Source organism: Quercus lobata, chromosome 5 (genome assembly GCF_001633185.2).
Source record: "Quercus lobata isolate SW786 chromosome 5, ValleyOak3.0 Primary Assembly, whole genome shotgun sequence".
NCBI lineage: Eukaryota > Viridiplantae > Streptophyta > Magnoliopsida > Fagales > Fagaceae > Quercus > Quercus lobata.
In genome coordinates, this window is record NC_044908.1 from 37974574 (window position 1) to 37997765 (window position 23192).

Sequence of the window (23192 nt, forward strand, 5' to 3'; positions counted from 1 at the left end):
CTCAATTCTTAGAAAACAACATCATATGTTGGTTTAGGGTACCCCAAGAGATCATTTCCGATAATGGTTCCCATTTTGAAGGTGACATCCGAAGGGTCATGGAAGAATATGGCATTGAGCATCATAAGTCTTCACCATATCGACCATAAGCTAATGGGGTCGTAGAAGCAGCCAATAAGAATGTGAAGAATATCCTAGCCAAGATGGTAGTGACATACAAAGATTGGGCTAAGAAGCTTCCATTTGCCTTATGGGGTTATAGAATTTCTATCCGAGCATCGATTAGGGCAACACCTTACTCTTTGGTTTATGGTAGTGAGGTGATGCTTCCTATTGAGGTGGAGATACAATCTTTGAGGGTATTGGTAGAAATTAAGGTACTAGAAGAGGATTGGGCTAAGGCAAGATATGAAAAATTGGCTTTAATAGATGAAAAGAGGGCTAGGGTACAATACCATGCACAAGGGTACCAAAAAAGGATTGCTAGAGTATTCAACAAGAAAGTGAAATTAAGAATCCTTGAAGAAGGAGACTTGGTCCTAAAGGTGCTTAAAGATGAGACTTTTGATCCAAGACAAAAAATGAAGCCTATGTGGTTTGGGCCTTTTATCATTAAAAAGATCATGTCTGGAGGTGCTACAAGAATCATGGATTTGGATGGGGAAGAGATGCTTCACCCCATTAACATGGATAGACTCTGGTAATATCACATTTAAAAGAAAAAATAAATAGAAAAAAGCCTGCTAGGTTAAAAACCTGAATGAGTAGCCTAGGCAAAAGAACCCTACTAGATTGAAAATCCGAAAGGGTGGTCTAAGCAAAAGTTAGGGGAAAAGACCATGGGCATGGCAAAAATTCCTCAAAGGACATCATGGGAAAAAATTACATGGCAAAGGAAAAAGAAAAAATGAATAAATGAGATGAGAATAAGCAAAGATAATAAAAAAGGGAAATTCTTTCATTGCTCAAATTAAAAGATAATAATTTTGTTTTCATAGGGGATTTGGAACATTCTAATCCTTTATTAAATTCAAAAACAAAAACATGAGAATCATAAAAGTGTAGAAAAGTAAAACATGGGGCCCCTCAAAGTTGGTCACTCAGTCCATCTTATCTTCTTGCTAGTCTTCGTGTAAGCCTTCTCATCCTTTAGAATCCACTTCATGTCATCCTCTAACCATTGCTTGTAGCTTGCAGTGGGATAGATGTATTTAGGAGGAACAATGTCTTTCGTCACCCTATGGGTCAATCTTCACTAATCCTGCCCAAGATCCTATTTGTGAACACTGAGGTGTGGAAGGCACCCTCATCATTAGGAACTCCTTGAAGCTCTCCAAATTGCCTTGAGATACGATAAGTGGAATAGTAAAAGTAGCAAAAAAGCCCAACTAGAGTCGCACAACAATCCTTGTAGCAACTATGGACCATGTTTGAGATATGCCACCATTCCACAACCCACTGAATGTCGGTCTCCTTTAGGCGACCCATAAGCTCCACATAGGCTTCAAAACCCAGGACATCTTGAAGTCTATGGTCCCTAAGATGCCTAGGAAGGTAGGTGCTGAGGGGTACAATAGAAGGATGAAGTAATCAAAGCCTTTCTTGTAGCCATATATGAAAAACAAAAAGGGAGAGAAGACAGGGAGAAAAAAAGGAGTGGAGAGCATGAGTGAAAAAAATAATAATAATAAAGAGACAAAGATGAAAGACGATATAAGGTGCCTTGATGGGTTGAAAACCACAAGGCAATTCATGCAAAATGAGAGGGATCCTGCTAGGCTGAGAACCTAGGCAAAAGTTAGGGATCATACTTGAAGAAGAAGAGGACTTCCCACAAAGAAGCTTGCTTCCCTCCTTTGAAAGGCATCCAAACCATTAAGAGTTTCCGCCAAGATCAAGCCAATCAAATTGCCCCTCTTTAGCTCATAAGCCACCATACACATCTAAAGGTCCACACAATATAATTGTTGAACCAAGAAATACCTTGTAATGGCATATAAGCAAAAGGCACGAAGGTAGTATAATCATGGCCTCTCACCCTCAAGAAGGCCAGAACCGGAAAAGTAATCAAAGACCAACCTAAGGTTGAGCTTGCCAAAAACACACCACCTATTGGCTGTGGCTTCAGGGATACCCAACATAGCCCACAGCAAGGAAGGAAGATCCCCACCCATGGTGGGAAAGATGAGATCATCAATCTCTGTTTCCCCCATGATAGCAGCAAATTCCTTAATAGTGGGCCATAGTTCTATTCCATTGAAGTGCATGCTGAGAAGAATCCAATAGTTGGAAGCAGCATGAAGAAGAAACTCATCCACTGTAATTTAATGGTAAGGCAAGATGCAAGAAAGGCCATAGGGAGCAACAGAATCCTTGAAATTGGGACCAAGCTTCTTAATCCAAGTGGAGACATCAAGAGGAGAGTTTTCTACCATTGGGAGACCTCAAAAAATGTGTTCTCTAGGTTGGAAATACATTGGTGAGGGTTTTGGACTCAAACGGCTACTTTTATGCCTAAGTAAGTCGGTTAGGGTTTTCTGATTCGTGGTCCACGTACACGGAATCAACCCTACATATGCAAAGTCAAAGCTACGTACATAGGCTCATACCCATGTACACACGACGCTTAAGAGAAGCCCATGTTCCCATGTTTTGAGCCGAATTTTTCCACTCCCAAGCATTCCTAGGGTTCTTGTGACCTAAAGAATCATTCAAGACATATTTCAAGCATAACATTGCAAGCATCAAAGAAGCAAAGTTGTATAGAAACATACAATTTATCATTATCTTGTAAATTAAGTGCTAAGTTCCAATCAAAGGCATGAATGTAAAAGATGTTCTTAATACAACCCTTTGTCTCAAACCAAACCTAAATATGTGCTAAAGGGAATAAAGAAAAAAATTAAAAGCAAAAAAAGAAAAAGAAAAAGATGTGTGTTGTCTGTTGTATATATGTTGTGACTGCAGGTAATCAATAGCGACGCCTCTTCCTTGGTTGGTAGCTAGGAGTGGCCTTTTCCTCCTCATCCTCTCCACCGTCATCATCACCACCACCACTTGGGTGGGCCGCTCCTTCAGGACCATATAGCTCCTTCTAGTAGTTTGTCACTTCCAACTTGAGATTCCCAGCCAACCATACCAACTCCTCATGCTCTTGGATAGTGGGCTGCAATTTGAAGATTTGAGGGTCAGTGACTGAAACAAGAAGAGAAATTAGGTGAAAGTAAAAATAAATAAATAAATCTTCTTTCAAAAAAAGAGGGACATATCAAGACTTCCACAATTAGACATAAATTATCAACAACAAAAGAAAATCCCCAGTGGATTAAGCACATCAAAGAACTCCCCGATGAATCAAGAACATCAAAAAGCCCCTAGTGGATCAAGCACATCTAGAATCATCCCCAGTGGTTTAAGCACAGCAAAAAAGCTTCCCCAACAGATCAAGCATATCAAGCATCATCCTCAGTAAAGAGGTAAAAGACTCTTCCTCAATATTTCAAGCATCTTAAACATCTCAAGCAATACCCCCAATGAAGGAAGAAGAAGATTCTTCCTCAAATGGATCAAACATATCAAATATCACCCCTAGTAAGGAAGCAGAAGATTCTTCCCAAATGTATCAAATATCATCCCTATGGAGGAAGCAAAAGACTCTTCCTCAAAAATTCAAGCATATCAAGCATCATACCTATGGAGGAGGCAAAAGATTCCTTCCCAATGGACCCAAGTACACCAAAGCAAGTCCTTAATGAGGAAGCAAAAGATTCTTCCCGAAGTATCCCCAGTAAGGAAGTAGAAGATTCTTCCCCAATGAATCCCATACAAAAAATCCCTAGCAAGGAGCAGAAGATTCTTCCTTGAAATCCTCCATGAACCATGAAGGAAGCAAAAGATTCTTCCCTAGTGGATCACTACTCCTCAGTGAGCTTCTCATCCCTAAGCAAGTCGTGACGGGCAAAAGATTCCTTTCTATGCACATCCACTCCTCAGCGAGTTTTTCACCATCCCTAGTGGATCCTACTCATGCATATATCTTCCGGGAATTGAACATGCAAGCATGGTAGAAAAAGGTAGAGATAGTGATAGAGAAAGAGGCCAAGGCCAACCCGAGGCAAAAGCCTTCCACAGATAAAACTGGATTGGGCTACACTAGAGAAGGAAGTTCGAGTGGTGAACCAAGAAGGGAGATGAAGTTTGTATTAGTGAAGAGTGTAGAGAAGCCCAAGATTGAGATCCCTACCATTGAGAAGAAGGCAAAAGGGAAGTCATTGCCTAAGAATCAAAGGGGACCTCAAGTGAAGCATTTTTGTCATCATTGTGGCATTTGAGGGCACACAAGACCAAATTTCTTCAAGCTTCATGCTCTTAAAAGGGCTGATTCTCTGCATGATCAAGGAAATACAAGAAGAATTCCAAGAGGAGAGTAAGCTAAGGGAGAAAATGACGATTAACTCATTGGAGATGTCATGGAAATGCTTAAGAACATCTCATCTTGCGTAGCTAGCTTCACCCTAAGGTTTGAGAGTTATGTTGGTCGTACCCCTCCATCTAAGGACCTCACCTAAAGCACCCGTGTGGCGTGGGTGAAGAAGGATACTCATGCATGATTATTCACTATGTCCATGCATTAATACTTCCAATGTGTTAGGGTCGTAGTTTCATGCATCATGCCATATGTATTCTTCTTGCTTCAATGCTTCCTTCCTAGCATGTTTCTTTTAATGTTTTATGCTTTCTTTGCTTTGTTTTGTTGATCTTATTTTGTTGCTTTGTTTTGAGTGAGTAAAAGTCCAAAAACTCATAAAATGTATAAAATCTCAAAAAAATTGATCGCTTATGTTGTGTCATATCACATATTGAGTTTGGCCTAGCACCTTCATACTAATGGCATAGTGCATTTACGAGCTTGACTTGTTATATATGCACATTTTTAAGTGTGTGCGAAATCTAGAAATCTATGTATAATTGTTGTAAATAGATCTTCAAACTCGTCATGAATGTCTAGTCAATAGTCTTGTTTGATCTTGATACATTTATGTCGAAAAGCTCTTCAAACGTAAATCTCTAAAAAGAGAAAGAGCTAAAAAAGTCTTGCTTCGAAAACTAGCTTGACTAGGAAAAGGTGGAGCAAAATGTATGATGCCAAAACTAAAGACTTATTCCTCAAAGAAGTATAAAAAATTTCAAGGCATCGTTGCTTAAAAATCGAGTTGTATTGATAAAAAAGTATAAAAAATGGAAGCCAAATGAAAAGTTTTCAATCATTGTAAACAGTTTGGTAAGGAGTAATATATGTTCATTTCTAATAATGAGATAGGTCACTTGACTTCATGCTATTTGTATATGACTTGATTGAATTGATCATTGAAACTTCATACTAGACTATGAACTAGTTCATACTGGATTCACACACACAACACACAAGTCTAATGTTCAATGAATGCCTATTTCATTCGTGTGATTGTACGTGTTCAAATTTGATTTGTGTATGCTTAATTGCTTGATGATCAAACCCAAAAATTTTTTTGAGTGTTTCATGTGTTTTTGGAAGTGATTTTTGTCACTTTGGTTCTTAAAAGTTTTTCTCAAAATGTCAAATTTTTAGGGTTGAAAAACTCAGTTTTTGGCCTTTTCGTGAGTGGCTCCTAGTCACAAAATTCTAAAGAAATTTTAATTTCTTAAAAATTTCAGGTAGAGAGTTTCGTGAGTGCTTCGCAACTCAAACTCGACCCACAAAAATTTGCCCTATGCATCTGCATTTTTCGCGAGTAGGCTCGCAACTGGCTCACGAGTCATTGACTTGCGAAATGCAAAAGGAAGACAGTTTTTAAAGGGCTCGAAATTTCAATTTTCAAATGTATTGTCTTTTTGCACTTCGCAACTCCTACACACAAAAACACACATTTTCCCTCAAAACTCAACTAATCTTCATTGGATTTCTTCTCTAAGAATTCATTAAGGTAATTTCTAACATTTTTCATCTTTCAAATCCATTGATTTTTTCTTTGATTTCATAAAACCTAGGGTTGGGTTTTCTTTTGTGTTTTGGGTTTGGAAAACTTCATTTTTGCTTTTTTTTTTTTTTTTTTTTTTTTTTTTTTTTTTTTTTAATTTTGTTGATTGGGCTTCCCATTGTGTCTATTGTTGATTGTGTTGGCCCCATGTGGTATTTTAACATGTATTAAGGCAAGTTTTTCACATGTTCATACATTGTTTATCACATATGTGTAGTGTGTGCACTCTAGTGTTTGATAAAATGCCTCTATGATATTTTTTCACTCTTTTGGACTCTGATGAGTACAAATTTTTGGGGCTTACTGTATTTATATGTGTTTTGATCATTTTTTGTGTGTTTTGCACATTTTGCCCCATGTGTGCTTGTTCATACATTGCACATGCACACTTAATGCACCCTTGATCCACACACCCTATCACTTGACATGTTTTTGCATACATTCATGCTAGTTAAGTCTTTTTGGATTTTTTAGCACATCTAACATGTTCTTGTGTCTTTGTTATGCTTGTTTGTTTCTATGTTAGGGCATGTTTCTCTATTTTTTTCTAGTTTTTAGACTAACTTGTATCTAATCAAGTTTGTTACCATGTTTGTGTATCGTTTGTGTGGTTGCTCATTTTCGTAGATGTCTCCTCGCAAGAAAACCGCTACCAAGAAACCTCTTAAGCATTAAAAATTTGAAGAGATCAGTTTCGAAATAGAGATGCATTTGAGGCATTCTCAGAATTTTACAAGGATGTTGTCATAATTGTGGAGAGAAAGGTGGACCTTCCATCTATTGAGAGTACTTGCATCCCCGATGTGTTCAAAGATCTCACATAGGCTCCATTCCTCTCAAGTTCAGTGGATGTGCACCATGTTTTGGTTTGGGAGTTTTTTTTGAATGTGGTTGTTGAGGGAGATCACCTAAATTGTTGGGTGAGAGGGAAGGATTTTACAATGTCAGCCTTGTCTATTCAGAACTTCCTTTAGATTAGGCCAATGATTCCAAAGTCTTCTCTTCCATATGATAAAAGGAAATTGCTAGTCGTATCAGCAATAACACAAGTACTTGGGGGAGATCGGTACAAGAAGTTCTTGCTCACCACCAGTTTCTCTCCTGAAATGAGAACATTGGCATATATCATGATGTTCAACCTCTTCCCAATGAAGAATTTGACGAACCTCTCCCATCCTTGAGCTCTATTCCTTCATGATTTGTTCCAAAAGAAGGACATAGACATTTGTGCACACATCTACCATTTTCTTAAGAAATGTATAAGAAAGAGAATGACCCGGATGGCTCTACCTTTCCTAGGATTAATCATGTCCATCATGCAACATGAGAGGGTTCAGTTTCCCCATGGTTTGCCATTGATGAAGAGGGAAGATCAGATATCTGGTCAAACAATGACAAGGAGCAAAGCTCGTCTCCATGTTCCTGGAAAAGAAGAAGAACGAGTACAAGGTGAGGACACTACTCCTGAGGGTGGTAACACTAATGAAGATATTGATAACTTCACACTCAATCCTGAAGACATGAAAGCCTCACCTACTCAGCCACAGCAGCAGCCACAAGCTCAGCCTCATACACCTCCTCATGCTCCCAATCGTATTGATATGCTTCATAACAGATTCGATCATTTCTAGTGCTCATAGGAGGCTATGCAACAGTCGTTAGAAAATCATCGTGCGTATACCACCACACAGAAGACGTATCTTCAAGAGCAAATTATTGCTCTCTCCACTCAGATTAGAGGCTTGGCGAGCATTGACTTGCACCTTTGGCCATTCCAGTCAAAAATAGGGAGTAGTTAGTGAGGGGGAGTACAGCTTGAGGGGGAGCAGAATTTTAAGACTTAGTTTATTGCTCTTATAGTTTTATCTAGTTGCTTTTTGTTTTATTTACAATGCTTTATTTTTAAAGATTTTAGTACTTTAGTTTAAAAATTAGTTTACTTTAGTACTATATGTTCCTTGGTTTTTATAGTCGTTTCTTGATGCTTTTAGTTTATCTATTTCTTCTTGCTTTAGTTTCTTTAATGCATCATGTGCTTGTAGGACATGCAATTAATTTTTGCACTACTCTTAATTGCTTGCATGTCCGGATGATCATTTACTATTTAAATGTTCATTGTGGTCATTTCATAATGACTATTCCTATTTGATCAAGTTATGCTATATGTTCTCATATCTTGTGTTTATCTTGATCGCATTTTACTTGTTCTTTATACATGCCTTGTATTCTACTTATCTCGTGCTTAATGAAGTTATTTATTATGTACAAGTGTTTTAGGATGCAAGTGTATATGGTTCAACTACTTCATAGATTTTAGATTTAGGTGTGAGTGAGTTTTGCCTCTATTCCCAAGCTAATGTTTTGAGTTTTGAGTCTATTTAGGGGTTTTGTCATAGAATAGCCAAAGGGGGAGATTGTAAAGTTGTGATTTACAACTATATTTTTTTGTTGGATTTAATTTCATGTCAAATTTGATTGTAATTCTGTTCAATGATTTCCCTTTATTTTTATGGGATTTAATGTAAGGGCTGTGTGTGAGAGTTTGGTAAAGAATCTGTGAAGAAGTGGTTTTCACGACCGGACTCGCAATTGACTCGCGACTGATGACCCGCAAAACAAGCCACGTGAGAAGCACATGCTGGAATTTGAAGAGTCATTGACATGTTGGTTTTTGTGAGTGACTTGTGACTTAGGCCAAGTTGCGAGTGACCTGCGAAACCCACTATCTGTTTTCTAAAGAAACTTTTGAGAGAGAAACCCTAGCCAAACACTTGAGAGTTAGAGATTGTTTTACCCACAATCCTCTACATCATTTCTCTAAAGTTTCCACCTACTCTCACCTCTCCATCTACACATCCATGAGAGTTTCTTAACCCAAACACTTACCTCACCCATTCTAAGTGTTAAGAGAAGTTTTCACGCCTTTAGGAAGCATTAAAAAAAGCCATTAAGTGGCGAATGCAATCGGGCGGAATTGCGAGATTCAGAAAACTAGTGAAGACAAGACTCTGAGAAGTTTGTTGGTAGCAAGAGCTTGGACGGTTCAAGTACATTGGGTAGATTAGGCTTAAAAGGTCTTTTTGATATTCGTGTACTCCAACTTATTCACTAGTGGATTGATTTTTGCTTGGAAGGCTGCGGAGAGGTTTTTCGCCAACTACTTCGGTTTCCTCTTCAATAACATGTCTCAGTGTTATCTTGTATTTGCATCTCTATTCCCTACTCTTTAAGCTTTACATTTATTGCTAATTGTTCGTACTTATGGCTTAAAGAAGTGTTACTAGTTTATTGTGAATGCTTTACTCTTGTTCCGCACTTAGATAAGTTAGAATGAAAGCAATTACGCCGTAATTTAAAATTGGAGGTCTAAACAAGTATTAGTGTTTTCACACTCAAAAGACTTCACATTATTTTTATTTGATTCATAAATCAGTAGTATTGATTGTGAATAAGGTCTCTATCTAATTTTGAAAATATTTTGAGGAATTATTCAATTTTATTATTTATTATATTGTTGTGAGCGAAAATATTTTCTAAGGAGTTGTTTCTAAGTGTCCAAGAGAAGTTAATTTCATGATACCAACACTCCAAGTATTCAAAACAAGTCTAAATGTCTAAAAGATGTCGATTTTATGATAGTAACCCTCCAAGTGTTCAAGAAAAATTCAAAGTGTCGAAAATAATATTCCAAGTGTACAAGAGATGTCATTCTCACTAAAGCAAAACTCTTTTTTTATTTGGTAGCACTTTTATAAGTTTTCACACCACAAGCGCATGGGCGGGGTGCCTACTGCTAGAAGAAAAGAAAGTAAATAAGAAAACATAGTGTGAAAGTCATTAATTATTTGAAAATATATGTTAGGGACAGATTTTATGTAATTGGCTAATCCTTTGACAAAATGCACTTTACTTGTAATTGGGTAGATCTAGGATGGGTTTAAGACTTCAAAAAACATGTTGTTCAAGCCAAGTGTTAAAGCCATGAAGATATGACGAAGAAACAAGTGAAGAAGAGCTGTTCATTAAAGCTCAACAGATACCTAAACAGAAATAGTGTCTTAAGAACAAAGCCTAATAGAAGCTGAAACTGTCGAGATCTACAAAATCAGAATTTCCAGATTTGATTTTTGGCCCTAGCTGACATGTATGTGTAGAGTTTCTTTTCTCACAACCCTATACATATATAAGACTTATTTTAAAGGCCGTTATACAAGGAGAACATATGCAAAAAGTGACCTAGTTCATTATTCTCTTTAAAGAAGTTACTGCGTCTTTATGCCAAGGGTTTTGTAACTAAGGAGTTTCCTGATCTTCATCATTGATGAACTGAAGAACTTTGCAGCCAACATCTTCTTCAAGTTGCTGGTGTTAGTCACGTACTAGGATCCATGCACATTGGTTAGTCATGTACTGGGATTCGTGCACCAAGGGAAAGATTGCCACTACAATACAAGTCCAATTAGTTATTGGAGTGAGGGTTGAACTATAGGTTGGTATTTTGCGATAGGCCAAAGGGTTTGGTAAGATTCATTATACTCGTAACTGCTTGTGATTGATAATAGTGGATTCTTGGGAGTGGTAACCTTAAAATCACCCGATGGAGTTTTGCCTCGGTGGTTTTCCTCATTTGTAAACAAATCACTTATGTCAAATTTATTTTCTGCTGCATTTAATTATTTTGGTGATTTGTTTGTGCTGCCACGCTCTTGCATGTAATTGAACATAATTAATTAACTTAGGTAATTAATTAATTAATTTGCAAGGGGTCAATTCATTTTAACCGAACAAATGGTATTAGAGTAGGTACACTCTGATTAGGTTTTAATCTTTGCTGTGTGATTCATTGACCCTTGTTTGTCATGGATAGAGGATAGTCTCTTATTATACCTCCTTTATTTGATGGCACTAATTATGCATACTAGAAAGTATGCATAAGGGCTTTCTTGCAATCTTTAGATAAGAAGGTCTAGCAAGCTGTTGAAATTGGCTGGGTGAAGCCAAAGGAAGTGGCGGCTGATTGGGATGAGGCCAAGATTAAAGTGGCAGACTTCAACAACAGAGCATTGAATGCCCTATTTAGTGCAGTGTTCAATGAGGAGTTCAAGAAAATATCCTCAACTGGAATTGCAAAGGAAGCATGGACCATCCTCTAGACAACCTATGAAGGGACTAAGGCTATCAAGGATTCAAAGCTCCAAAGGCTCACAACTAGCTTTGAGGAGATAAAGATGGAGGAGGATGAGACGTTCGATGAGTTCTATGCCAAGCTGAAGGACATAGTGAACTTAGCATTCAATCTTGGTGATCATATTCCCAAGCCCAAGATTGTGAGAAAGGTGCTTAGATCTTTTCTTGAGAGATTTCATGCTAAGATAACAGTGATTGAAGAATCAAAGGACATTGACACCATTCCTTTGACGGAGTTGATTGGCAACTTGCAAACCTATGAATTGGGTTTGACTAGACTTGGGAAAGGAACCACAAGTAAGAATATAGCACTAAAGGCCAAAAGTAATGAGATTAAAGAGTCCTCAGATGATGAAGATTCCAAGATGAAGTTCTACATCACTAGGCAGTTCAAGAAGTTCATGAAGAATGCCAATGTGAAAGGTTTTGACAAGGACCATAAGCAATCTAGTTCTTCTCAATTCAAAAGTCAAGACAGAGGGAAGAAGGATGTTAAGGATGGTGGTCAATATACTATTCCCTCAGGACCAAAGTGCTTCAGATGTCAAGGTTTTGGACACATGAAACAAGAATGTCCAACATTCTCAAGTCGATTGGGAAAAGCAAGGCTTTTGCTGCTACCTTGAGTGATACTGAGCCTAAGACTAAGTCAGATGATAGTGATGACAACGAAATCTTGAATGCTTTCACTGCCACAGTGGATCCTACTGAGGAGATCGTAGAAGCAGTGGATGAAGAAGAGGATTTAGTGGAATCCAAGTTCAAGAAGATGGATGAATAGGATGACATCCATACAGCCTATGCAAAGTTATACAAGGTATCTGAAAAGCATAAGAAGTTGTATAGGTTGTCTACTGAGAAGTGGAGCTGGAACGAGAGGAGTTGTCTGCAAAGGTTGATGAAGACAATCAAACCATTGGAGCACTAAGGTTCGAGAACAACTTCTTGGCTGAAAGAACCAAGAAGCTTGAAGCAGAATTGTTCCAAATTCGAGCTCAATTGGAGAGGACTTCCAGTGCAAAGCTAGATGAAATGTTGAACCTCCAAAAATCAGCTTTTGATAGAACTGGCTTGAGGTATGAACTCTCTAACTCTTCTCATATTGCCTCCTCTAGTAAGACTATTTTTGTCTCACCTACTAATAATGAAAATCTTGAGAAAAATGAAACTAAAACTGAGATAGCTAGTGAGAATAATCTAGACAAAGGCAAATCTATTATAAGAGCACCCCTTAAGATAGAGAAGAAAGAGACTAGAAACCCTAAGAGCAATAAGGCTAAAAAAAGTAGTCTTAAAACAAAGAAGCCGCATTTTTGTCTTCACTGTGGAGCTTCGGGACACACTCGTCCAAATTGCTATAAGTGGTTAGCCACTCAATAGAGCAATAGTGTGTTATCATCTGGTGGTCAAGGTCAGATTCCACCATCTTTGGGTCCTCTTGGAAATCTTCTCAAAGCCCACATGTTCCTTTCGAACTTGAACGGTTTCAATTCTTCCCCTTCACCTCCGAAACAAAGGTTCAACTCTAGGAAAGGATCTTCCTCCAAAACCAAAGTTTGGAAAGAAAAAGGATCAAAGTGATTCAGTCACTTTTTCTCTCTCCCTTTATGTTTTTGCATTAATTGTTTGTTTTGCTTTCTTGTTTTTGAGTCAGTCTAGTCTTATATGTTTACATCTTTGCTTTCTTGTATGTTTACATGTTTTTGTTTGTTTGTTTTCAGTTTTGTTTTATTTTGTTTTTCATAAAAATAAAAATAAAAATTCAAAAAATCATAAAAATACAAAAACAATATGTGTTTTGTATATTGGTACTTGTGTACCTTGGATGGCTTTTGAAACAAAATTTCTAAACTTTGTATCTCTTGTAGCTTAGATGAGCATTTCTATGCACAACTAAGCAAGTGAGCTTTGTGGCTTGTGTTTGTGGTAAGATTAAGTTATCTCTTATATCTCATACTCATATCACTCTTTTTGAAGGGAAGGATGAGAAAATCCTAAGAGAAAGGCAAAAATAACCATCTCACCACTAAAACTCACCAATCATTTATAACATTTGTATGCTTTGTCATAGCAAAAGTGTGATTTTTTAAGTTTACATAATGGGTAATTTCTTCTCTCTCTTATATGCCCTTGCATGCTATGCTCAAAAGAAAAATATGCAAAGAAAATAAAAGCAAAAAGAATCAAAATGCTTTTAATATGGTTGCAAGTGTGTTTCTAGGAGATGTGGGAGTTATAGGATGTACCTAGAAGGTGATAGTCCCCATCAAGTAGTTATGATTGTGTGTGAGTGTATTTGATTTTCTCATATCTCAAATCTTCATAATATGAGAGACTTGTGCACTCTTGCTATGTTTCACACACAACACGCAAATTCTTTGCTTCTTTTGATACATGTGCAGGTACAATGTGATTTGGCCATCACAAGGAATACCTGTGTTAATAGAGGCTCACTAAACTGTCTTAACTTGTTTTTGAAATATAAAATTGGTTAGACTTGTTTAGTGTGCGTGTGTGTGTGTGTCTGTGTATGTGTGTGTTTTTGGATCTATGAATGCTTTGCATCTATGTTGAGTTGAGTTTTGAGAGCTTAACATGTTTTTTGGATCTTTGGTTGAGTTGCTTGCTTGTTGTATTTATCTTCTTGTGTTTTTTCCTCCTTGAAAAACTCCTTTTCTTCAAGCTCGACAGCTTCTCAACAGATTCTCGATAGATTCCTTTCTATCGAGCTTGTCTTTCTCCTTTCTCAATAGATCCTCAAAAGATTCTCAGTCCATCATGGAATTTTCCTGTGCTCTCTGCCTTCTCGATAGCATCTCGACAGCTTCTCAATCCATCGAGATTTCTAGGTTCCTACTTGACAACTTCTTTGATCCATTGAGCCAAATTTCTATGCTTACTGTCTGCTTGATAGATTCTCAACAGATTCTCGATCCACCGAGACACTCTTTTTGCCGTCGACAGATCATCAATAGCACTTCGACAAATTCATTTCTGTCAAGATTTAAAGCTCGACAAATTCCCGATAAATCCTTAATCCATCAAGATGTGGTTTTCTATATATAGTGAGGTGCGATTGGGTCCATTTCATTCTCACTTCTCCTTGATAGAATCTTCCTCTCTCTCGATCCAAACCTCTCTTTCTCACCAAAATCCATCAACCCACTCCTTTCTCGGCCTAATCCAAGCTCAAATCACTTGGTAAGACTTCTCAATCCCTCTTTCTACAAGCATTCATGCATTATAGACCAAGGCATTGCATATTCCTTGCATTATAACTATGTTTCATGCATTTTAGAAGTGTGTGCTTGATTATTAATGTGAGTGCTAATAGGATTGGATTGGGTTTTTTCCCATGATGCTTTTAGTTTTTGCACATCACATGTTCATGCATTCTTCATGCATACGTTCTTTCTTTTATTTCCTATTCTAAGCATGTGTTGTGTTGTGTTCTGTTCTCTCTCTCTCTCTCTCTCTTGGATAGACTGCATTATGGCACCCAAACAATGCAAATCTACTCCGACTCGAAACCTTCTTCAAGGTTCCTAGTCATCCTTTTCATCTCTTCCTCTTGTACCTCTCATATTCAGTTCCCTAATGAAAAGGCCAAGATAGACTTCTTTGAGAACTTCCAGGCTCATGGCATTCATCCAAAACTTCAGGTCATTTTGTCGGATTTTTCCAACACTACACTACCCGATGTCATTCAGACTCAGGGATAGGAATCTCTCTATAAGAAACCCGTGCGTTGTCCCATCATGTTTATTCAGGATTTTTCTCCAACATACATGGCATCGATACCTCTGTGCCTCAGTTTGTTTCTACATTCAGAGGTACACGTATCGTAGTTACTCCGAATCTTATATCCGAGGTACTACACGTCCCTAAGGTAGCACATCCTGACTACCCTGGCTGTGATTGTCTTCGGATTGTGTCTAAAGACAAACTCATCTCCCACTTCTGTGGGACTCCTTCAGTTTAGGGTGGTAAGCTCAACACCGCACGCTTAGGTTTTGCAAAAGGCCTAAAATTCCTTAACATGGTGATGACATTCACTCTCATGCCATTGTCTCACTATTACTCCATCATTAAGCCTCATGCTCATTTTCTTCTTTCCTTGATGGAGGATCCTACCATCGACTTTCCCTCTCACTTCATCGCATCTATCATAGATGTGTATCAGGACACTGCTACCCATGATTAGCTCATCTTTCCTTCAGCTATCACACAGATCCTTCAGCACTTCTCCATTCCTATTCCTCTCTCTCCTCTTTTCACCATCATGGGTGCCATCAGCGTTGGTTCTATCCAGTGGAGTGAGGCTCAACTTCGACCGAAGTGGTCACGAGTGGAGACAACCGATCCTGCAACTTCTACCGTTCCACCCTCTTCCTCAGCTTCTTCTACCTCCACTCCTTCTTCCTCTGCGGCTGGTGGTGTGACCCTCGAGGCCATTATGGAGCAGCTTCAACAGATGCAAGCTAACTTTGGTGGTCATCTTGACTATCTCACTAATAAGATGTATAAGATGAACACCCGAGTAGGCCGCATTGTCCACCAGCGTCTCACATGGCTGGTCTTGCTCCTTCTCCCTCTCCTTCTCTAGAGGCCTCGCCTGATGATGACATTGATGATGATGAGGATGATCCTGACTCTTACGATGATGATGAGATGACGACCTCTCAATGACTTACCCTTTGTCATTTGTGAAAAAAAGAGGGAGTAGTTTTGGGTTTGTGAGTAGTCTTGTATTTAGGGGGAGAGTTAGTATAGGACATTTTTGATAGGGGGAGTGTATATAGTTTTGAAGGATGTAGTGAAGACTTTATGTATTTTCTTTTCTTCTTTATTTACATTAGCCTCTTGTATACCGGTCTTGTGACCATTTTATTACGTACATTGTACTTTATTTCTTTCATATATGATGATGATGTATGTTTTTCTTCACCTACCTCCACATGTGTTGTTTCTTTTCTATCTTTATACACATGTTTCATTATGTACACAATCCTTATTTCTGTTTCACATATGATGCATTGATGAGTTTTGTTTATGTTTCAAAAAAACAAGTTGTGAAAATCTATCATGCTGTGAACTCTTTTCTTGCAAAGTTTTTCAAGAGTTTATAGTAGGGATGGATTTACTTTGTAATACAACAAATGGTTATGAGTTTTGTCATGGATTACCAAAGGGAGAGATTGTTAGGGACATTTTATGTAATTGGCTAATCTTTTGACAAAATGCACTTTACTTGTAATTAGGTAGATCTATGATGGGTTTAAGACTTTAAGAAACATTTTGTTCAAGTCAAGTGTTAAAGCTATGAAGATTTGACCAAGAAACAAGTGAAGAAGAGCTGTTCATTAAAGCTCGACAAATACCTCGACGGAAACAATATCTATCAAGATTTAGGAACGAAACTCGATAGAAGCTGAATCTGTCGAGATCTACGAAATCAGAATTACCAAATCTGATTTTTGGCCCTAGCTGACATGTATCTGTAGGGTTCTTTTCTCACAACCCTATACATATATAAGGCTTATTTTAAAAGACATTATACAAGGAGAACATATGCAAAAAGTGACTTAGTTCATTATTCTCTCTGAAGAAGCTACTACGTCTTTACGCCAAGGGTTTTGTAACCAAGGAACTTACTAACCTTCATTGTTGATGAACTAAAGAACTTTGTAGTGAACATCTTCTTCAAGTTGCTGGTCTTAATCACGTACTAGGATCTGTGCACATTGGTTAGTCATGTACTAGGATTCTTACATCAAGGGAAAAATTGCCGCTACAATACAAGTCCAATTGGGTATTAGGGTAGGGGTTTAACTATAGGTTGGTATTTCGGTATAAACCAAAGAGTTTGGTAAGATTCCTCATATTTGTAAGCGCTTGTGATTGATAATAGTGGATTCTTGGAAGTGGTGACCTTAAAATCACCCGGTGGGGTTTTGCCTCGATGGTTTTCCCCATTCGTAAACAAATCACCTATGTCAAATTTATTTTCTGCTGCATTTAAATATTTTGGTGATTTGTTTGTACTGCCATGCTATTACATGTAATTGAACCTAATTAATTAACTTGGATAATTAATTAATTTGTTGGGGTTCAATTTATTTTAACCCAACAATATATTTATTTAGAGCATTCCAATTATATTTTAACCACCCACACAAGAAATGATGGAGGTCCCACTCAAAAACTCAACCCAACCCTGTTCACGCAATTAGAATATTATTATATTATAGAAGCTGGCCTAAATCCACATCAGATATCATATGCCATAGCCCGCCCATAGGCTTTGCCTAACCGAATGCCAAACAGAAAAAAGAAGTTGCCATGTAGGACTACTATCATATCATATCTAGTTTAGTTTATTAAGTGAATGCTAGTTAGTTTGCCTCTCCAATATATGGGTATAAATATTGGATATGTTGCTCTGCTTGTGTTCATCCTGTGGTGTGAAAGCTGTCTATGTATATAAATATTTATTTGGTGTGCTTCCAAATCGATCCAATATGGATTTTGCATTAAAAAAGACAATTCTCCACACTCTGGCTCTTCTTCTTCTTCTCCTATCAATAATAATGGAGCCTGTTGTGTGTTTTAGACATTGGAAATGGAGTAGTAGTAGTAGTGGGAAAAAAATTACCTCAGAAGGGAATGGGGATCTTGTAACTGGCTTGCCCGGCCAGCCTAATGTAAACTTCAAGCACTACGCTGGCTATGTCAGTGTAAATGAAACAAAGGGAAGGGCACTCTTTTACTGGTTCTATGAGGCCACGACTCAGGCTGATGAAAGACCATTAGTGCTGTGGCTTAATGGAGGTAAGCATATATAGTAATTGTCTGTTTGACACTTTGCTTTATCTTTTTCTTCTTAGGTAACTTAATTTGTTTATGTACAGCTTTATAAATCCTTGTTTTTTATTTAATTATGTCCTAGCTAGATCATCTTTGTCAGCCATTAAAATCGGTGAAGGTCGAATGCCACGGTTGCCTATAGACCTTATTGGGAGGTTTGTATGATTGTACGAAGAAACATTAAGATAAAATATGATCTAGGGGTTCCATTACTTACTATCTTATGTGGAGAACCTTCCTCGTCAAGCAAATTGCAATTAGTTTTGAGTATCCTTTACAGTACCAAATCTTTTGACCAAATCCACCTGGCTATGGACAAAATTGGCCTTTGCTCCTTTCTATCAAACAATTCAGCATTTTGTCCCATTTTCTAAACTAATTCGGAAAATGCCCCTCTTTTGAAACTCGATTTTCTCAAAATCGAGTTAAGGCCTATAATGGCATTTTAAAAAGCCTATAGTGACGTTTTAAGGAGCTTATTGCATGGAACTTAAGTTCATAGAGCTCGAGTTCCAAAACGCCACTATAAGTTCTTAAAACATCACTATAGGGCTCCAGAATTTTTTTTTTTAAACTCGATTTTAAGAAAATCAAGTTTCAAAAGAGGGACATTTTCCTAATTAGTTTGGGAAATTGGGAAAAATGCTGGATTTTTTTTAAAAAAAAGGGCAAAAGCCCATTCTCTCTCTCTCTCTCTCTCTCTCTCTCTCTCTCTCTATATATATATATATATATATATATATACAAAAAATTGCTTGCACATGTTAATGGAAATTTTCTATATAAACAAATCATTGTTAATAAAGAATTACTTCAAAGTATTATATAAATATCTTAGTGGGAATTCTTTTTACTTCCTTTTTTTCTTTTTTTTGAGAGAACCTATCCTGGAAGTTTAAATCTATGATTTTGTTTGGCACTTCGTTTTATGTTCTCTGCTAAGGTGACAAGATGCTTTCCTTTACAGGGCCCGGGTGCTCTTCTGTGGGATATGGAGCAACACAAGAGATTGGTCCTTTTCTAGTGGATACGCATGGAAATGGACTTAAATATAATCCCTACTCATGGAACACAAGTAGGAGAAATCATTCTTTTCTTGTAAAAGTTTTGTCACACAAATATTTTAATGCATAATATATAGATACTTGTACGATAGCACTATGAACCACTATTTAGTACTCCATTAATTAATTTAATTAATTAAGGGTAGCAATAAGCTATTAAAATGTTATGTTAAGAATTATTAATGTCTCATGATACAGAAGCCAACATATTATTCCTGGAATCTCCTGTTGGGGTCGGTTTTTCATACTCGAATACAACTAGTGATTACATTAATTTGGGAGATGAATTTACAGGTAAGGACCATACAAATTCTAGTGCTCATGAGCTCTGTTTATTTTTATAGGTAAATATTGTTAAAATAATGATTAAATTTAATATAGTATTTCTTATAACAGTTTAAAATATTAAGACGTGATAGTTTATCAAGTGGAACGAATGCACTCACCTTTTATTTATGAGAGATTGAAGATGCCACTATATAAGTTTATTTCTGTATATTAAGAAGATTCAGAAAGTTAGTTATAACTTCAAAAAATATAAAAAAATAGCCCTAATCTAATTAGATAATCCTTATTCTTAACAAATAAAAAATGGGTTAAAATTGTAATTCAACAAAATGAAAAAAAAAAAAAAAAACTATCAGAGAAACATTTTTTCTAAAAATTAATACACTCTCTATTTAAATATATTTTATGCACATTTGATACATTTTTTCTTAAAAATTAGCACATTCTAATGTTATTTAAAATTTTTTAGTTTATAATTGCTTGATTATTTTTATGCAGTACATGCAACTTTTCTCCTTTTTGTAAGTTTTACGTTACAAAATCTTGTTCTGCAAATACTTCGAGGGCTCCTGATCATTTTGGTTGTACGTTCTATGACTAATTTTTATAGCAAATGATGCATATATCTTCCTCCACAAGTGGTTCCTCAAGTTCCCTTCATATAGAACGCAAACCTTCTATATTGCTGGAGAAAGCTATGCAGGTATTTTAACTCTCATAGATGTTTATTGTTCTTATCTTAACTGAATTCCTATCAAATACTCACACTCTCCACATTCACAGGAAAATACGTTCCAGAACTTGCTGAGCTCATCCATGACAAGAACAAAGATCCTTTTCTTTATATCGATCTCAAGGGTATTTTGGTATGGTCCTAGACAATAATAAAATTAATTAATATGTTCAAATCTAGGTAAAACTTAGGTATAGTTTATTAAGTGATTAGGTGCAGTATATTAGGTTTCTCAATTAAATTTGAACATATAGTTACATTGACTTGTAAAATACTAATAGTAATATATATTTTTAAGGATAATTAAATTCAATGCAACTATGTACTTTGAATTTGTTTAGGAAATATAATATATTACACAAAAGGAACTGTACTAAAATTTTACACTATGCATCCTATTGTTCCATGATTGGAAACCAAAGTACACAACTAATCCCTTTCTCAAAGTACAGTTGGGTAATCCTGAAACATCTGATGCTGAGGACTGGAGAGGTCTAGTGGATTATGCTTGGAGTCATGCTGTGATATCGGATGAGACTCATAAAATAATCAAATCAAGCTGTGATTTTAACGTTAATGATACATGGAGCAACAATGATTGTAGTGAAGCCATTGATGAAGTACTCAAACAGTATAAGGAGATTGATATCTATAGCCTCTACACCTCAGTCTGTACTGGCAATTCAGCTGATTCAGATAACAAATCAATGCAAGTCATGATGAAGCGCACATCTAAGATGGTGAGGAATAATACATAATTCATTTTCGCGTTTATTGGAAATCAATTTATGTACAACGGAAAATACTCTTTTATAAAATCAACAGGCACTAATCATCATTTCATTTTGAAATGAAAGTTTAGAGTGATTACACCTCACTTAGAGTATTATCTATGTAGAATTGATCTCAAGAACAGGTTTAGGTTCCAACTTTAATAATTTGGTTTATATACATGTTAGGAAATAATTAATTGATATTTTATTCTTTGAATCTAATCATGTATAGAGTATCGTCACACCATATAAAATTATTTGAAACATACCATAAGAGCCTCATTTAATCTAATTTTAATCATGTAAGGGAAAAGGTTGTCCTCAAAATATATATGATTCTCCATATTGCCTCCCATGTTGCACATTAATTTCATTCAAAGTGTTGCGAGTTGATTGAATAAATAGATGATGGTGATGGATTTTGTTTAAAAGATGCCAAGAATCATGGGTGGTTACGATCCATGCCTTGATGAATATGCTAAGACATTCTACAACAGACCAGATGTTCAGAAGGCTCTACATGTTAGTGATGGTCACCAGCTAAAGAACTGGAGCATCTGCAAGTAATGCATTTTCTATTAATTGTTAACATTTCGTTTGCCTTTGTTTGAAGTTCCCTGATCTAAAAGAAACTTGAAGCAAGTCTTTAACTTTCTAATAAAAAGAAGCGGCCAAGAAATTTTTTAATATGATTTTCATGATACAAACTGAACATTTTTTTTCTAAAATTTTGGCTGTAGTATGAATATATTTGACAAGTGGTCAGACTCAAAACCATCTGTCCTTCCTATATACAAGAAGCTAATTACAGCAGGACTTAGAATATGGGTCTACAGGTATAAGTTTCCTAGCTACCGTATATTATTTTCTAGAGATTGTGATGATAACATATTTATCAATCTTATGGTATTCCTTTGTGGGTGGCTCAGTGGAGACACAGATGGAAGAGTTCCTGTATTGTCTACAAGATACAGCTTAAGTGCCCTGGGACTACTCATCACTAAGGCATGGAGGCCTTGGTACCACCAGAAAGAGGTAATCATCAAGATTCAGAATATGGCAATTACTACATTAAAATACAATTTTATTTTCCATTTTAACAACTAATCCTGACATAGATAATATCTTATCTTAATATACAACTCTATTTTATTTGCACTTATTTAAAAGTAAATGGGCATTGGTTATCTCAAATTCCTTAATGTACACTCTCCATACACATCATCAGTATCATGTGTTAAATATGAACATTTTAAAAAAAAAATGTGGACGCTAGGTTTGAAAATATAAATATTGTATATATAGAGTTACATCTAAGTGAGAAACCATATTTTGCTATTTAGGAAGTCTTTAAGGTATTCCAATACTCCACTAGTCCACAGTTTATATCTTGGAACAAAGAGGAAAACTAGAGTGTTTCACAAAGAGAGTGCAAGTATGATACATTCCTGTTTTCAATTGAACACTCTTCATTCTTGTGAATTGTGACGTCACTTTGATACCTACGTATAGTAAGAATTATTCGTAAGTGCTGCATTTACATGCTGAGTTCCATTAACTCTTGCTTAGAGTACTTATAACATGAGCTCGCTATTTGATGCAGTACAAAATTCATGGTTGTAATAGTAATAAATATTAACAGGATTTTTGGTACCTTTTAAGTACTAATCAATATGGAATGGAATGGTATTTGGTTCAGGTCAGTGGTTGGTTCCAAGAATACGAGGGACTTACTTTTGCAACGTTTAGAGGAGCTGGCCATGCAGTACCTTGCTTCAAACCAAGCGACTCATTGGCATTTTTCTCAGCCTTTCTCCAAGGAGAATCTCCACCAGCTGCTCGTTAAATCAAAACTTACAGCGGATTGTCTCTGTTGCTCTCCCAAAAAATTTTGGTCTTAGTTTTCTAGCTTGTTATGTGTAATTACATAGAGATCACTCCTCAGTATAGAGAGTGTTGCCCTATAGTACGTCTAGGCAAAAATGACATCTTCCTTTTCGTGGGTGCAGAAGAAAGTTCTCATATCTAGCATGCAAGTGGCTTTCCGAATCTCTTAATAAACTCCCAATATTATTATTAGCTACCAGCGCCATATTAATGGGAATGGTTATAATGCAATTATCTTAGTTGTAGTGAATGCTTCATTTTCCGGAAATCCTTATGAAATGTTAAAGTTGTTGAATGATTGAGAGTTTGAAAGAGAGAAAAGTGAATAGAGCAAGCAATAACATGTGGTTTTGTCTTAATTATGGCCTACGTGCAT

General features: G+C 36.6%; 1 protein-coding gene across 1 annotated transcript; it reads left to right on the top strand.

Annotated features, from left to right (window-relative positions):
* The first annotated feature begins 17725 nt into the window (after positions 1 to 17725).
* Positions 17726 to 22775, top strand: LOC115992607 (serine carboxypeptidase-like 31). The gene is made up of 10 exons (XM_031116830.1): positions 17726 to 18035; positions 19039 to 19146; positions 19334 to 19429; positions 20034 to 20126; positions 20207 to 20289; positions 20609 to 20896; positions 21362 to 21492; positions 21670 to 21765; positions 21859 to 21964; positions 22629 to 22775. Exons 1-10 carry the CDS (start codon positions 17726 to 17728, stop codon positions 22773 to 22775), a joined length of 1458 nt encoding a protein of 485 aa, XP_030972690.1.
* The last annotated feature ends 417 nt before the right edge of the window (positions 22776 to 23192 follow it).

Excerpts from the sequence above, each read along its gene's own strand:
- LOC115992607 (XM_031116830.1), top strand. The coding sequence starts at position 17,726 with ATGGATTTTGCATTAAAAAAGACAATTCTCCACACTCTGGCTCTTCTT. Across the intron at positions 19,430-20,033 it reads TTTGGGAGATGAATTTACAG|CAAATGATGCATATATCTTC; the intron begins GTAAGGACCATA and ends TAATTTTTATAG. Across the intron at positions 21,766-21,858 it reads CTTAGAATATGGGTCTACAG|TGGAGACACAGATGGAAGAG; the intron begins GTATAAGTTTCC and ends TGGGTGGCTCAG.